The sequence below is a fragment of the Pelecanus crispus genome, chromosome 8 (genome assembly GCF_030463565.1).
Source record: "Pelecanus crispus isolate bPelCri1 chromosome 8, bPelCri1.pri, whole genome shotgun sequence".
NCBI lineage: Eukaryota > Metazoa > Chordata > Aves > Pelecaniformes > Pelecanidae > Pelecanus > Pelecanus crispus.
In genome coordinates this window covers 19,221,695-19,238,223 of record NC_134650.1, presented here as the reverse complement: position 1 = coordinate 19,238,223, position 16,529 = coordinate 19,221,695, and the positions used below count along the sequence as shown (strand labels likewise).

Below are 16,529 nucleotides of genomic sequence, written 5' to 3'. Positions count from 1 at the left end.
GACAAGTGAAGAAGACTATTGGAGACCACCAGAGGACCCCTGAAGACCACCAAAGAGGATGACTACGCCTGCGGATTAGACATTTGCATATGTTAATGAGTTCCAAGAAATCTCATGTTTATGTAGATGAATTCCCAGAAATCATATGAATATGTATAACTTGATAGTATAAAATCTCTGGAAGTTTGCCAAATCGTTGGAGCACTCATGGTGGAACGATCCCCAGTGCTGCCCAGCGCTGTAATAAAGAATGCCTGCTTAATAGTAACTTTGTTGCTATTGAGTTTTATTTCGGGAACTTTCTGAAGACTCCGTTTCCTCTTGAGGAGAGGTTCGGACTTTGAAGAATAGTATCTGCGAGTTTTTGTATCACATCTTTCTGCGGAGGAGAGAAACAGAGAATGCATTACATCTTCATCTGAGTAATACTTTTTTGGCCCTGTCTTACATATCATTCTCCTCTGGAAGCAGGGGGAAAGAAAATATCTACAAAACTGCCATGAGGTAGATGGAAACTGTCTCGATAGCTATTCAGAGGGCAGCTCTCAGTGGTTCAGCATCAAAACAACAGGAGGGATCAAGTGGGACTCCACTGAGGTCTTTGCTGGGTCTAGTCATGATCAATGTATTTATTACCAAGCTGGATGATCAAACAGAACAGGTATCATCATGTTGGAAAGGACTGCAGGAGATCGTCACAAATTTGAGAAAAGACCTGAAGGTAACTAGATGGAATTCAGTAAAGACAAATACAAAGGGCTACAAGTTCGACACCAGAATAAACCACACAAATACAACTGGCCAGGCTGGAGATCTTCACATTACTGTGGGTCTGAACCAAACATAAATGACTGGTCTCATGTTGCTGCAAAGACAACAAGCACTTCACCAGAAGTACAAACTTTAAGTACAAACAAATACGCTTTGCCAGCCATGTGAAATAACCCCTCTGCTGTGCTCAGTAGCAGCTAGGTCACTACTTCAAGGAAGGTGTGCATTAACAACAAATACTCCAGGTAAGAGCAATGAAAATGATCAGAGGCAAAATCACATAACAAGGAAAGACCAAAAGAATTATTTAGCCTAGCAAAGAGGAACCTGAAAGAACATAACACTCTTTACAAGGCTTGTACAAAGATATAAGAAATCATCTGTTCTCCATGTCCATTGGTGGACTGAAGACAAAGTAATACTTGTAATGAGTTTGCCCTACTGATGGTGACAGGTACCACCACCCTGCTTTGAGACAGGAGAACAGACTAGGAGACCTCTTCACCTTCCACATCTACTTTCCTATAATTTTATGAAGCATTTACACACTTTTCCCACAAGAGCATTTTTTCCCCAAAACAACAGTTAAGCGACAGCTTTGGCTCTGACCAGGTGAGTATAATGCCTCAAACAGACTTTCAGTATTGTGCCTGTGCAAGTTATGGGGTGCTTGTCAGATACTTGTAGCTACTGATGTCAACCTTAAATTTGGAAAGTAAATGCTTTTAAGTAACTGAATTAATTGTTATATCTCACTCAAGGAATTTGTTAGATAACAACTACTAAAGTTTCAAAGTTTTAGCATTATTGAAAATCCCCGGAGAAAGATGTTTTTACTGAACTGCTGCAAAATGTTAGCTGTCTTCTAGCCAGCTCTTTGCATAAATTAGTATGGAAGAAAGAAGCTGCTAGTCTCTAATTCCGGATCAGTACCACAGTTTATTGTTTCATTCTCCCTTCACCTTTAGAAAAGGTAGAAAATGCAATACTGTCACTTGGGAATTGGGAAAATATGATTCTGTCTGTAGAAATGTTACAGTTTTTAGCAATAGCTTTAATAATCTTTTTTATAAAGATCAATGTCTGCTGATTTGGTTTTGGAGACAAGATAATCTGCCACTTTCCACTTCTGAGTACTTTACTCTCCCCTCTAGAGTGACAGACAGAAAATGTGAGCATTAATAGAGCTGGAAAAGGAGTATTGCATTAATTCTACCTCTTAATAATGAATAATCAAATAAAAACAAACTCTGCATTGCTTAAGCAGGAAGGCAAAAATCAAAGTAAGCAAGGAGACACTAAACACTTGCAGGGAAGTCTCTGGACCAGACTATGTGCTAAAGACAAAGTAAATGTTCCAGAAAGTCTACGTGGGAAACATGACCAGCTAGCAACTTTGACATTACCTTTTTATACACATAGTTTGTGTTAGTCTTGCTTGAACACAGAAATTCAAGTAAATAGTAGGTTTTAGTACTAAACTGGAAGGGTGGGATTGCCCTGGGGCAGAGAGACTAAAAGAGCAGAACTTCAGGTCTGGTCACAAGTTCTGTAGAGCAGTGACATTTAAAACCTTTTGACAAAAAGCAGAGGGACATTAGCATGATGAAGTGCAAAAGACGGGGTAGCATTTCAGAAGAACAGCGACAGTCAACACAGTTTTGCTCCTTGAAGAGCTGTACCCTGCTGTCATATGGACACTGGGTTTGACAGCTCCACAACCTTCATCACACTGCAAGGGTGCTGAGGGACAAAACTCTAGAAGAGTGCAAAAGGAGGCAAAACAGCAGCTGCAGTAGCAATGGAAACAGTGTATGTATATAGATTAAATCCAAAAGTCAGGGAAGCGTGACACGAAGAGCACAGGTAATTTGATAAGCCACCAGAAAAAAAAAAAAACATTGGTATGCACATGTACGAACACACATGGCAATTTTACAAAGACACAAGAGGACACAGGACAGAGAGCTGTGAAACTTGTGAAGCTTTACTGCACCGTGTACTTAAATGAATAAGAAATTGCTATTTCAAGAGAAAGATTAGCAGTAGTGCAACTATGATAAACATCAAAGTATAAACAGCAGAGTAGTGCAATATGCTCTGGTAAACACACAGCCATGAGTAATTACAGCTACTAACTGAATCACTCCATAGATCCAGAGGATTGAAGCAGAATCTCTGCTGCTAAAACAAACCCCTTCTAGTTAAAAGGCTTAAATTGTCTGTCTGAAAGAGTGCTGGACACTAAAAGCTTCAGTGTTAAGACAGCAATAGCATGAACAACTCAAATTAAGTTCCTCGGGGAGTGGAATGACTGCAATTAATCCACAATGTCAAAACCTCTCCCACTCCTTAGCAGAGCTGAAGCTGAGAGAAAAGCCACAGAACATCAGAAGCAGCTGTCAGAAGCTAATCTAGAGAGACTCCTTAAGCACTAGCAAATGCCACCGGGCCTGGGAAATCAGAAGATGATGTGCAGCAAACAAAATTCACTTCAACCGCAATTGGGAGCCAACAGCTCAGGCTCTATCAAGGCTACCAATCTTCAGGAGCTTCTGCAGACTGTATAATGAAGTCTAGGGGCCATCTAATTGCATGAGAGAGGAAACCCTGAAAGCTGAAAGTGCTGCAACAAATTCAGAGATTTCATTACAGGAAACCTGCAATAATTAGTTGGAATAACTTTTAAAAAGCTAAATAGATTATAAATGCATATAATGCACCTCTCCAGATTTACATGGACAAAACCCTATGCAAGCAGCACACAGACAAGATATCAAAAAATAGGAACCCTCAGGTTAGTTTTGGCTGCACAACCCTTCTGCCCCTCACAGGTATAGATTATGCAGTTTTGTTTTACCATATGGACATGAAAAATATTCTCATGCAGCAAGAACATCCTCAGAAGTATTAAGACTAAGCAGTAGCAATAGTTTAGGCATTTATCTTCTGAGTGCTTCTCTTTGTAATGTGGGACTTTGTTTTGTAATGTGTCTAAATAAGCTGAATATTTGAAAGTGTCATACACCTATACAATCATGGACATATGAATACAATGTTACCATGATAAATTCCTGGCCAAAAAAAAAGTGAGGTTCTGAAATTGATAATCCACCACAGGTTTTTTGTTTGTTTAGATTTTTTAAAATATATTTTTACTGCCATATCTCAGAGCCAGGGTCTCACTGTTTCCAGCTGAACAGTAAATAATTGCATAAACTCGCTCAGACCAATATCCCATGAAAAACCCAAGATCTAGTGGAGATGCAGGGATTTAATAGTTTCCAAATAGTATCCCAAAATGTTCATCTACCAAATTGATTCAGTTTCCTACACTTTCATGAGCAGGAAAAAAATAGTAATTTTGCACAGAGTCATGAAGACATGTGCCTAATTATGTACACCACCACAGCTTATGCACAGCTTGGGGGCTAAAAGCATTCAAATTCATACTGCTGCAAGACATGGAAGTGGACAGGGCTGAGAGGAAAGGGGGGAAGGCTACTGCATCCTCAGTACTCTTCATACAGATAGGAAATGATCCAGGATGGCCTTGTCAAAAACTACTGATACCTGTAACTTAACTAGTTACATGACTTCATGTACGAGAGGAAAGAAGTGTACCACACTGTATGCAGATGACCACATATATAAAAGCAAGAGGAAAGTCTATCAAAGAATAACAACATCAAAATCTCTGTCCCAGATCAAATTATGCATGTTTTCTATCAGAGTTCATATTAACCATGCACAAAACATCCACCTTTCCTTCCAAAGAGCAGTTCTTAAAATACAGAAGTTCCATTCTAACAGTAGGGCCAGTACAAGGCTAACTTCACCTGAGGAGGTAGGGGGAATATTCTCACTTCAGTGGCATACTGCAACATATGACGTTCTATTATACAACTAACTGGGGTTTTCAGAAGTGCAATCAAGCAATCCTTAAGGCTAACAATTGTTTTCCTTAAAAGATTAAGGAGCCTGAACTTTAGAAGTTTGATAGGTCCCTGCCAGGAAGGCAGGTACATGAAACAATGGAAGCCATCTTCAGGAACTTTCAAAAATATTTTATTTTTTACTCCCTTGTATTTAAAGGTAAAATTGTTTACTTTTGTGGTGAGTTGACCCTGGCTGGATGCCAAGTGCCCACCAAAGCTGCTCTGCCACTCCCCTTCTCAACTGGACAGGGGAGAGAATATGTAACAAAAAAGCTCATGGTTTGACATAAGGACAAGGAGATCACTCAGCAATTACCATCACAGGCAAAACAGACTCGACTTGGGGAAAATCAGTTGAATTTATTGCCAAACAAATCAGAACAGGGTAATGAGAAATAAAAACAAATCTTAAAACACCTTCCCCAAACCCCTCCCTTCTTCCCAGGCTCAACTGCACTCCCAATTTTCTCTACCTCCTCCCCCCGAGTGGTGCAGGGGGACGGGGAATAGGGGTTGTGGTCAGACCATCACACACTGTCTCTGCTGCTCCTTCCTCCTCAGGGGAGGACTCCTCACACTCTTCCCCTGCTCCAGCGTGGGGTCCCACCCATAGGAGACAGCCCTCCATGAACAGCTCCAGCATGGATCCTTCCCACAGGCTGCAGTTCTTCACAAACTGCTCCAGCGTGGGTCCCTTTCACGGGGTGCAGTCCTTCAGCAGCAGACTGCTCCAGCATGGGTCCCCCACGGGGTCACAAGTCCTGCCAGCAAACCTGCTCCAGCGTGGGCTCCTCTCTCTGCAGGTCTATAGGTCCTGCCAGGAGCCTGCTCCAGCACAGGCTTCCCATGGGGTCACAGCCTCCTTTGGGCACATCCCCCTGCTCCAGCATGGGGTCCTCCCCGGGCTGCAGGTGGGTATCTGCTCCACCATTCACCTCCATGGCTGCAGGGGCACAGCTGCCTCACCATGGGCTTCACCAGGGGCTGCAGGGGAATCTCTGCTCCGGTGCCTGGAGCACCTCCTCCCCTCCTTCTTCACTGACCTTGCTGTCTGCAGAGTTGTTCCTCTCACATATTCTTACTCCTCTCTCCGGCTGCAGTTTGTGTCCTGGTGGTGGGTTCCCCCCCCGCCCTGCTTCTTAACTATGTTATCCCAGAGGCGCTACCACCATCACTGATGGGCTTGACCTTGGCCAGCAGCAGGTCCATCTTGGAGCTGGCTGGCATTGGCTCTGTCAGACATAGGGGAAGCTTCTAGCAGCTTCTCACAGAGGCCACCCCTGTAGCCCTCCCACTACCAAAACCTTGCCATGCAAACCCAATACAAATTTGCATTGTACTTCTCAGCTCATCTGAGCGAGCATGACTGAAAGTCAAGGTAGGAAAGTGTCATACTAGAACACAGTGCAGAAAAGCTTGAGAAACAAAAAAATTGCAAGCAGCGTAATCCAGGCAGCAACTATCATGAGCTACACTGTTTATTGAACAAAAAAATAGCAATTAATGTTGGTGGGAAAGAATAAAGAGAAATTGCATCAAGGATCCAACAGAAACAGGATCCTACAGCGAGAGTAACTGAGGACTGCAGGATGCAGTGCACAGGCTCAGGTGCCTGCTACCCTGTGCTTCAGAGAAGATGTACTGTAATTATAGATTGCCTCTTTATGACACCTCTCATTTGAGCCCTTTGAAGAATATGAATAATAGTTGTTCTTCTCTTCCCCATGAGGTAAAAATAATTGCATGAATATAACAAACGGAGGAGTTAGCATAGTGGGGAAAGGAACTGGACTCTTGTACTTGTGTACTGCTCCAACCTCTGCCAGCACTGCCACTACTGAGGCACTTCAGAAGTGCCTCCCAGCACAGCATCCTACACGCAGGCTGCCCACGCTGCTTCACGGGGGCTGAAGTTACCCCTGGCTGATGACAGAGGTTCACACCAGCTCTGCCTCTGTTTCTGGACAGGCTAGGGTGGCAGAAAGTGAACTCATGGTTTCTGCCTTGGATGGTGGAAAAAAAAAAATCTGTACAAGGGTCAGAAAAATTAGAAAGAAATCACTGGGAAGAATGTAAAGAAGTGTGCTGATTCAGCTATAATACAGCCTCCACACCATGCAGCATTAATGGGCTGAAACCAGCATTTTCAGTTCCTATTACCTCATAGCTGAGCACCTTCACAGGGGATACCCTGGAGAAGAAAGAGATTCCAGTTTTTAGTCTGCTCAAACTTCTCCCCTCTTTCCTTCTCTCTAAAGCAGGTCTGAAGTTCCCATCTGAAGCTAGAGGAAAGAACATGCTCTCACAAGAGCTTTTATATGAGAATATCCCTATTCCACACTGGGATTAATCAGTACCTTAACTAAGTGATGAGAAAAAACCAGAATATACATCTCACTGCAGGTTGGCTAGTATCTGTAGCAGTTGAACAATAAACATCTTTGTAGAGCTGGGCTCGGGGAGCCAAAGCAGGAACCCTGGTCTGCCCCTTGTGCAGAATGGATCTCCTCTTCAGAAGCTTTAACCTTTATGTACTATTACTTAAAACCATGCAGTACATCATGAACAAAATCAGTATCAGTTATGATTTGTCTTAGGTTATTCTCAGCCCCAGCACTTGCAACAGTACCACAGGCAATAATAATACAATTCAAGGTGACCAGTTATCAGATTATAAATCTTATCTCTTCATGGTTACTTAGGATCTGAACCCAGGCAGAATTCCTGCTTCAAGATTCAGATGGTTTTGTTCCGAGCTCAGCTGCTGACAAGTAAAGGCACTATGAGGAACAAGCCTCTAGGTCTGAGGTCTGGATTACATTAGGGGTTACTTGATACAACAGTAAATGCCTGTCTTGTTTCTCCATACAATATCATGTGCTGGACACATCACATGAAAACACCTGCAATGAGAAAGACTTGGAAGCACTTATTCTAGTGAAGTTACAGGGAACTGGATTTAAGACCCCATCTCCATTGGCAATCATATTAAAATTATTTCTCTCAGAGGCAACTGAAATCTAGCAATTGGCCGTATATTTTTGGCATACTGTTGAATTATGTAGACACATACAGTAACAACCTCTGAAACATATGAGATAGCCGATTTGTAAATTCATTTATTCAATCAAGAAAAATATTTGAGCACCTGCTTCTAATCTTCTGTCATAAAATAAGTGACAACAACTAAGGAAAGCAGGTTTTCCTGCATTAAAAAGCTAAATCCCTGACAATAGACTTGATGGTATATTTCACTCTACTTATTTTCAGGGTTTTGTACCCTGCCATAGGTAGTAGTGAATCAGCACTGAAGTAGTCCAAAAGCACAATTCATATTTGCTCTGGCTCTCTCTAATTTGAAGAAATATGATTTATGAATGCTTCAAGGATATCTGGAGGATGGATGGATGTTCAGCAAAGTCTCTGAGTTAAAGCCACTCATGAAACAAACATACAGCCAGAATTTACTCTCACTTTACAGAGAAGGTTTTTGGTCTCCGACCGTAAGTTAGTACAGGGTTTCACCAGATGTTACCCCAAATGACATGTAATACATATAATTGTGGATGCATTCTTGCACTTAAGAACACTGATTTTCAACTCTTAGCCCACCCTTTTGCATGTGGTTGTGAGTAGCTCTTAGGAGCTGGGAACTAACCTAATGAGACTGCAGCAGCCCTCTGTCAGAGCGCTGAATGGCAGCAAGGACACAACCAACAAAGACAAAACCCCAAAAGACAGAACAGTGAGAGAGAAGCATAAAGCAGTAAGTCACCGACATTTCTATATCTATTAGGGTCATAAAAAATTACCCCATACTTTGCAGAACTTTTCTCTTTAGTTAAGCAAATTTTGCCTCTTAACTGTATCTAGACACTACCCTCCTCCTCTCCCCGGCTTTAAGCAAATGGGAACATTTTAATGAAGAATTCAGAAAACACAAACAGTGCAACTGGCAAAGGTCTGATCTTACTGGAGTTCTTCTGTTTGGCTGAGTTTTAGGGGATCATTTCACACAGACTTGCTTCCCCTGCATTTCAGGTGGAACAAAAGGAATCAGGGGGAAAAAAAATATTATTTTGGTTTAATATTTTGTTAAAATATTTTTGTCTAATATTTTGTTAAAAAATGCTCAACATGGTTTTGCTTGTTTCTAGTCAAACACCTGAATGAACTAATAGCAAGAATGGGACCTCACCTCTGGAATATAACTAACAGATAAGGTGGAACTGAGCAAACATGCATTCAGCTGCAGCAAATTCTAAAATTTCGTATTTTCCAAATGACTGTGTACGCTATTTCCCTCTCCATAATTATTGCTTCTTATGTTAGATTAATGAATAATCAGCACTCAGGTGGTTTTGTTTTTTCTTTAAACAGGACAAAGCAACACTGTTTAAGTAAGCTTGTTCCATCTGCAGGAGACAGAGTAATTCCAGTTCTAAAAAGGACTAAGAATATAGCCTATTTCAGTGTCTTATTTTAGTGTTATTACACACAGCCATGAGAAAGCCTATGGAATTTCTAGATATTTATAAATAAAAAGCAGTAATCATTTCTAGTGAATATTCTATTTTCTATTAGAAATATTTATGTTGCAATATAAGCACCCACTATACCTGTCCCATCGCTGCCACCTAGCACAAAGAAAACAGTTTAATGCTACCTTTAAAGATTTCCAAGTGATTGAAATCTGCATTGCACTACATTAATGACCACCTGCATTGCATTAACGTTACTATTTACACATATAAGTAATTCTTAGCACAGTACAGAGTCAGAAGGGAAAAACACAAGCTCATATAATTTAATGAGTACCAAATAAATATATCTTGGTCCCCAAGTGAACTATTTCGCAGCCAGAAAAAAACAAATTCCAACAAACATTATCCAAAGCTAAAAAGGTTTCTAGTATCATGCTCCTACACAGTCAGGTAATCCATCAGCAATCAGGAACTATGTGTATCAGTAATTCTGAAAGTACTCCCTTACAGAGTTGAAAGAAAATGCTATACCCTTCTATGGCGGGATTGATTGATTATGGACTGATGACCGCAAACAAAATACAGCCAGAGCTGTTCAGTGAATACAAGTTGGGGCTATTTGCTCACTTTTGCTCGTTTCAGCTTTGAACAGACAACTTTCTCACCTGTCACATATTTGACTTTGCTGGGGAAACACTGGGGAGACTCTTCTGGGGAAAGCAACTGCTTTGAAAAGAGCAGACACTAGAATTACAGTAATTAGATCTGGAAAGAAGGTATAAAAATGTTCTTGCAGTTAAACAGGTAGCAATGCAATTGCCTCAGTATTTGACTTGACAGCTTATCATAAGGTGAGCACTTCTGTTGCCATTATTTGAAATTACTTGTCATTGTCAGATATCTTAATTTAGTCGTAATTATATAATTGAACTCCAGGGACATTCCAGGAGTAAACTAAAAGCTCCCATTATATTCATTTTGTAATAAGGAATATCAACATTCATGTAATGACAAATACATACCAATTTACATCTTCTCTTAGTTTAAATAAAAAACTCTTTTATTTAGGCCAGTTTTCATATTCGTTCCTAATCCTGCAGGACGATTTCTAGGATTATGGTACAGCACTGATTTTACAGTAGCAAGGTTAAAATTCCATCTGCTTTTCTTGCTTTTAACATTATTCAGTAAAACATATTTAATATATAATTTTCCTCTACTTCTATTCAATCTTTCGTCAGCCTTAGCTAACCCATATTTTAAAGATAACATCTGAATAAAGTAACATATCTTTATGCTAATATTTTATCATTGCTATTTCCTTTGCTAGATAAACTTGGTACAGTTAGTGATCAAAGCAAGTATACACTCAGTGCCTTGGGGGTCTCTGTTTTTTTTTTAAAAAAAAAATCTCATTTGCATCATCAAGAAGTTATTTTCTTTCAAAATTCAGTGATACCTACATCCCTTTATAAATAGATAATATGATCACCAAAGCTCACTTAATTGTTAAAACACATATGCTTTACTCAGCCAGGGAAACCTTTAAGAATAAAAAGTTCATTACATTGGTAAGATAAAGAGAGACCAAATCTTCCAGTTCGATATGTGAAAACAGAAAAAATTTTCCCTAGGTTATTTTGCTTCTGGTTACTTTGCTGAAGTACCTGGAATAGCAAATACAGAGAAGTTTTGTTTTATTCACATTCATTCCATCATGTCTTTAATCTGCAAATGTCACAACAGAATTGTTTTAGGTAGCCATACGAAAGCATGCACCTAATTATCAGCAGTGCTTCTATTATCCCAAGACAGACTTTCTCCTTTTTTCCCGGTTGGTACTAATTTATTTTCAAGAGAGAAAAAAAATTAACAATAAGAAAGATTAATTAAGAAAATTGGATAAAATACTACACAAGGCAAAAAAAAAAAAAATCACAGCTTCAGCTTCTCTCTGGCTATGGTAATATACCAAAAGCAAACAAGAGCATAAAGCATAATTCCCTCTTTGCAGCCTGTATGATTCTTAATAAAGATAAGGCAACTTTGAGAATCAGTGCACTGACAGACAATGCTTTCCTTCCCACAGCCTATCTGCTTCTTACAGTGGCTTTACTGAAACAGATTTAAACAAAAATAAACAGGAGCTGGAAAACTTGGAAGTTCTCTTACCATCTGACAAGTCAATTAGCCCGAGGTAGTGCAAAAGTTTCAGAGAGGAGCACACCACCACCACAATCCCTAAAGTCTGGAGTCCCTCTGACTCGCCTTTAGTCCACATCCTTTAAGGCACCACACAGATACCTACTGGTGAGCCTGCAAACAACTGGCAGACATCTAAAGCTGAGAAATCCTGTTTGAAGCTTTTCGTCCTGCTGCTCAGCTAAGTGTACAGCACATTTCCCTCTCCCCTTCTCTCTCTCTCACGCTCCCTCTGTTTCTTAACCTCTCCCCCTATTTCTAGCTCTCCTCTTCCCCTCTCTCTCTTGCTTGCTCCCCCCCCCTCTTTTTTTTTTAAACATGCAAGCAATTCTGCATTTAGCAGTAATCTATGGTTTTATTTTCTTTCACTTCAGGGTAGTTCTCTCAAGAGTTTACTCTGCCCCTGAACAACTTAGCACTGTGCTGCTAACCTCAGCAACATCTCACATAATTTTTTTTTTTTTTTTTAAAATATCTGTGATACCAGTCAATTTTTGCATTTGGGATTTTCTCAGTAATCCTGCGAATGCACATGCTTTTTGTCAATGCTGCTTCTGTACTGCATGAGAGAATATGGCACACTGTAGGAGAGGAAAGGAAAGCTTTTTCCCTTTCTTAATTCCTCCCCGCCCCGACACGCTAGGATAATGCACTTCCCACATACACGTGTACACCCATATAGAGCCTGGGACCTACCCTGCAATTCTGTTTGTAAGCAACAGCTCCAAACTCTGTTCATCTGGGTTAGCTGCTAGACAGCAAAGAGTGCATTTCGCTGGCATTTAACACATACCCAGACATCAGCATGGACCAGTGCTGGCCTGGAACATGCATCCTTTGCAGGCAGCTAAGGAAGACAGGCAGATGCACTTCACACTTGTTCATCTTTGCCATATTTCACCAGGCTGCTGGCATGGGGTAGCACTGCAGGTTGCTCTTGAGTTAAGTCAATTATGTATTTCTCCATTACCACCACAGATGAGTAAACACTTGGCAGGTTGAGTGTTTTATCAGGATGGCAGGTGCAAGATTGCAACACCAGTAAAAGACGGATTTTTCAAGCGTGCTATTAGTGGAAGATGCTGGTGTGCCCCATGTGGGATGTTCAGGAGAACAGAGGTAGCCAGTGTCTTTTATTTTATGGGAATCAGAGGCTGTCATTTTCCCCTACATTGTCCTCACATTCCCAGCCCCCTCCAGGCAAGCAGTAGCTCCCTTTCCCCACAGCCCCAGATGAGCAGGGCAGGCTGGCTTTCACCCTGCCACACTGCTCCCATAACCTCTTCTGATGCTGCCTCTGCCTTAAACTACTGCTGAACAATATCAGGTGCAGAACCTCAAAGGGATTTTGTATATCACATTAGCTAAGTAATGCACTGGAATTGCTTAGAGATGTTCGTATTAAAGCCAGGCTGGAGGTGCAGAGTACTCGTACATACTTGAGTGATCAAGTCAACAAGTAATGAACACTTTAATTGAATCTGAGCTTTGTTTCTGTATGCGGGTGGCCAAGGAAGAGATCACACTTGTAAATGTGTTATTCAAGAGGGTTCTCTGTCATTGGCATCTACCTATCCAGAACTCAATGGCATGATATCAAAGCCACTTCTACTGATGAATACGTTAGACCAAAGGATTTTTTTTTTGTACTCTGTAGCATCTGCCACATTAGGGTTTCATTGCCCTGGCTGTATGATGGGCTATGATGCCACATTATGGTTCATATTTCCCAGATTAACACATTCAGCTTTAAAACCATCAAGGAACTGAAATCAGTGCACTGTCAAATCTCTCCCAGGCAAGGAGAGGAGAATTTGAAGGAGAAACATGTGATAAACAGATCTCAAAACATTTAGATAATTTCTTGGTTTATCATGCCCTGTTTCCATTGAAAAAATCAAACACTGCTACCACCAAAAAAACCCCAACCGACCAACCAACCCCCCCATCTCATTAAATTTGGCCAGGCACACTGACCACAAAAATAACCAGGTTCCTTCCTGTCTGTAAAAGAGATGTTTGACAGATTTACTGGCTGCCTGGTAGACTGTACCATTTTCTCAGACCCTCAAGTTAACAGATCTTAAAGAGTGCACAGAATGAAAGAGCCCACCTTACTCACCCACTCATTCCCAGGCACATTATTTACTTGTAGATACATCTAATCACAAAGTCTCTTCCCAGCAATTCCCTCCTGAATCTACTAATTACTGCAAAAAAAGGAAAACAAAAAAATGATATGATGAGCAATGAAACTCAAAAACCCTGGCTTCCTACAGATATGCCTTGCAATTGTACAGCTCTCCCACCGTAATGTCCTACCTCTGCATCTTCTAAAGCCCTGCAGCAGCACCTTAGCCAGAGGCATAGGGAAGAACATAAAAAACCTGGTAGTTCCATTATTTGCATTACTGCAATTTATGCCAAGTCTAACATTTTTGATTCTTTAGGTGTTCCTGATGTAAGTAACTGCAAAAGACCATTTGGGTTTGGTTCCTAGAGTCCTCCTGCATGCCAGAAGCTCAGAATCCATTAGACAGTATATCTAATGCTGTCAAAGCCAAATAAAGATTTTTGTGAGGTTGACTCTGTTTTTAAACAGGCTTGGAAGGAACGTTGAAGGATAATTTTTCCATTGAGGACCTTCAGGCTGGGTTGGGATCACCTTGAAGCCAGCAGTTCTTCCTGGATGCTGTTTCTTCTCCCTCATTTCCCAAAACTTACTTCTTTTCAGGCATTTGGCTCATTCTTCACCAGCTCGTTACTGGCCCAAGAACCAGGATTCCTTAATGTTAGGGACGTGTTGGTGTCATGTTGTGCTAACTTTTTATGGAAATTGCTGCTAGTTGCCTGACAGGCAGAGCACCAGGTCCCTCCCTCCATCCAACCATCCATCTTGGAAGCCACATAATGACCCACTGTTATGGCATACAATTAATTAAAACAAATCAGCTTTCTGCTGCTATTTAAACATTCAAATCATCAGGAGTGACTGACTAGCAAGTTATAGATGCCTTATGGAAGGCAAATCCTACAGAGGCAAATACTCATCTGCGTTTTCCCCACTATAAGAACTAATTTAACTAAAAGATAGCATCTTTTCTCAAAAGCTTACCACCCAGCTTGTCCCATTAGTTACAGCAACACTCATTCTTTACTGTAGTATTGAGCTAATGAGAGAAATTAGTTCTCTGGTTTAAATCATAGAAAGGCCACTCAATTTAGTTCTTCAATAGAAATATGCACAGATATAGAGGATCACCAACTGTTAACATGAGGCAGACATTTTAATCAAGAGTTTATTAGGTATTTTATTTGATCACTCCTGGAGCAATAAGGAAAAACCCAAACCAAACCAATGCTAAATAAATAGTGGGATTCAAAATTTTTTGATTTCTACAGAATAAATATTTTACAGCCTAAAAAACATTCTGCAGATCTGCAACAGCTTTTGGATTGATGCTTCCCAAACATTTGTAAACTGCTGCAAAATACATACTGTTATCCTCAGACAGAGTGGCTCAAGGGACTAAATGATTTTAACTACAATCACACATAAAATAAATAGCACAAACTAGAGTGCCTGGTTTTCTACCATAGCCACTGAACAACAGATTTTGTAGAACAGCAACTGGAAGAACATTTTTCTAGTTATATACAGACAAGGTTAAGCTCACCAGTGAAACAGTAAGCTTTATTTTTGCCAAATCCTAAGAAAGAGGAATGTAAACAGCCAAATGTTTAAAATGCCAGATGTCTCGATGATAGAGATAGATGTTCTTGCTAATGCCTAGTATACATATCTCTTGCATGCAGCAAAAGGGGTTGAATGCCTCAATTAACTGTGAAAAAGGTTTACGCTGGGTATGCACAATGTGTACCCTCTGGGAACATAAGTAGGAACTTTATCAATCAAAATAACATTCAATGAAAAGGATTTTGTGTAATAAAAGAATTGCTATGATGAATCATATCAATGATTTACATAATCTATAATCAGCTCTTAAAATTGATTGGGGGAAAAATATATCATGTGAAGGTGCAAAAATCACAGCAAAATAGGGAATAATATTCCCCACAGCAGAAGCTTCTCCCAGTGACCAAGCTATTTGGAACACATGTATGCTTTCAAAGAGGAGAATTTGTCTCCTCACTTTGTTTTAAAACAAATGCAGCATGACTTTTTCTCATTACCCACATCTTTAAGAAAACTCCAGTGGTATTCTATGATTAGCCTGGTATAAAACCCTAAATATTAAGCTTTTGTCATTTTGATTAAATATTCCTTTGCTCTTGTGTTATGATAAAGAACAAGAAGGAACATGTGATTGATTCTTCTTGTACAGTTCATTATTTCAAATATCTCTAGAACACCTGTTTATAGATCTTCTGATACTTGGCAGTCCTGAGCAGTCTTCTCACAGCTATTGTCCATAAATCTATTGTCATTGCAGATCTCTGAAGCCGTTCCACTTCTGTTGTATTTTGGAAATGGCATAACGAGATAATTGACAATATTTCAGGTGGCTACATCATCAAATTATGAAATTACTATTCCATATATATTTATCCAATATGATTTCTTTTGTGTGTGCATAACATTAGTGGGTTTTATTACTGGTTTGATTTAAAGATAAACAAACCAAAATGAAAACTAGGCTTTTCTCATGACTGATTTCAACTTACCTAGTCCCAAGCAATGATATTAACTGCTTAAATTGCAGCTTTTTATCACCTTGCCTTGGTCAACAGTCATTCATCTGCCCTGTTCACCACAGGTGATCAAGCCCCTTTGGTGTTTCTCAGATTTCTCTGGATCTGACTAGCCCTAAATAATTTGTGCCATCTGAAAATTGTGTGGAGAGAAAACCATTAATTGGTAACTGCTGACTACAATTAAAAAAAAAAATTATGCTATGAGTAAACTAGCAAATCTGATACTTAAATAATTGATGGTTTAGGGCCCCCATCTAAAGTACAAGCAATCTCCAGTTAAATTAACAGCCATCCAGTGACAATGAGCTCAGGTCCCTTCCCATTTACACCACTACAATTCCACTCTGACCCCTCTGCCTGCAAATTAATTTGGCTTCATATCACACTTGCATTTCCTAGCAGTTATTCACCAGCTAGG

General features: G+C 40.2%; 1 protein-coding gene across 2 annotated transcripts in view; it reads right to left on the bottom strand.

Annotated features, from left to right (window-relative positions):
- The window catches only part of KCNIP1 (potassium voltage-gated channel interacting protein 1), a 78,550-nt gene extending 64,982 nt beyond the window's left edge, over positions 1-13,568 (bottom strand). Inside the window, exon 1 of one of the 2 annotated variants that reach the window (XM_075714830.1) lies at positions 13,474-13,568. Coding sequence is in view for 1 of the 2 variants with exons in the window: in XM_075714829.1 (XP_075570944.1) it covers positions 11,366-11,474 (109 nt within the window). In the remaining variant the exon portion in view is untranslated. Of the gene's footprint in view, positions 1-11,365; positions 11,475-13,473 lie in introns of those variants that run through there. The other variant, XM_075714829.1, reaches the window with a different exon arrangement.
- Between the last annotated feature and the right edge of the window lie 2,961 nt (positions 13,569-16,529).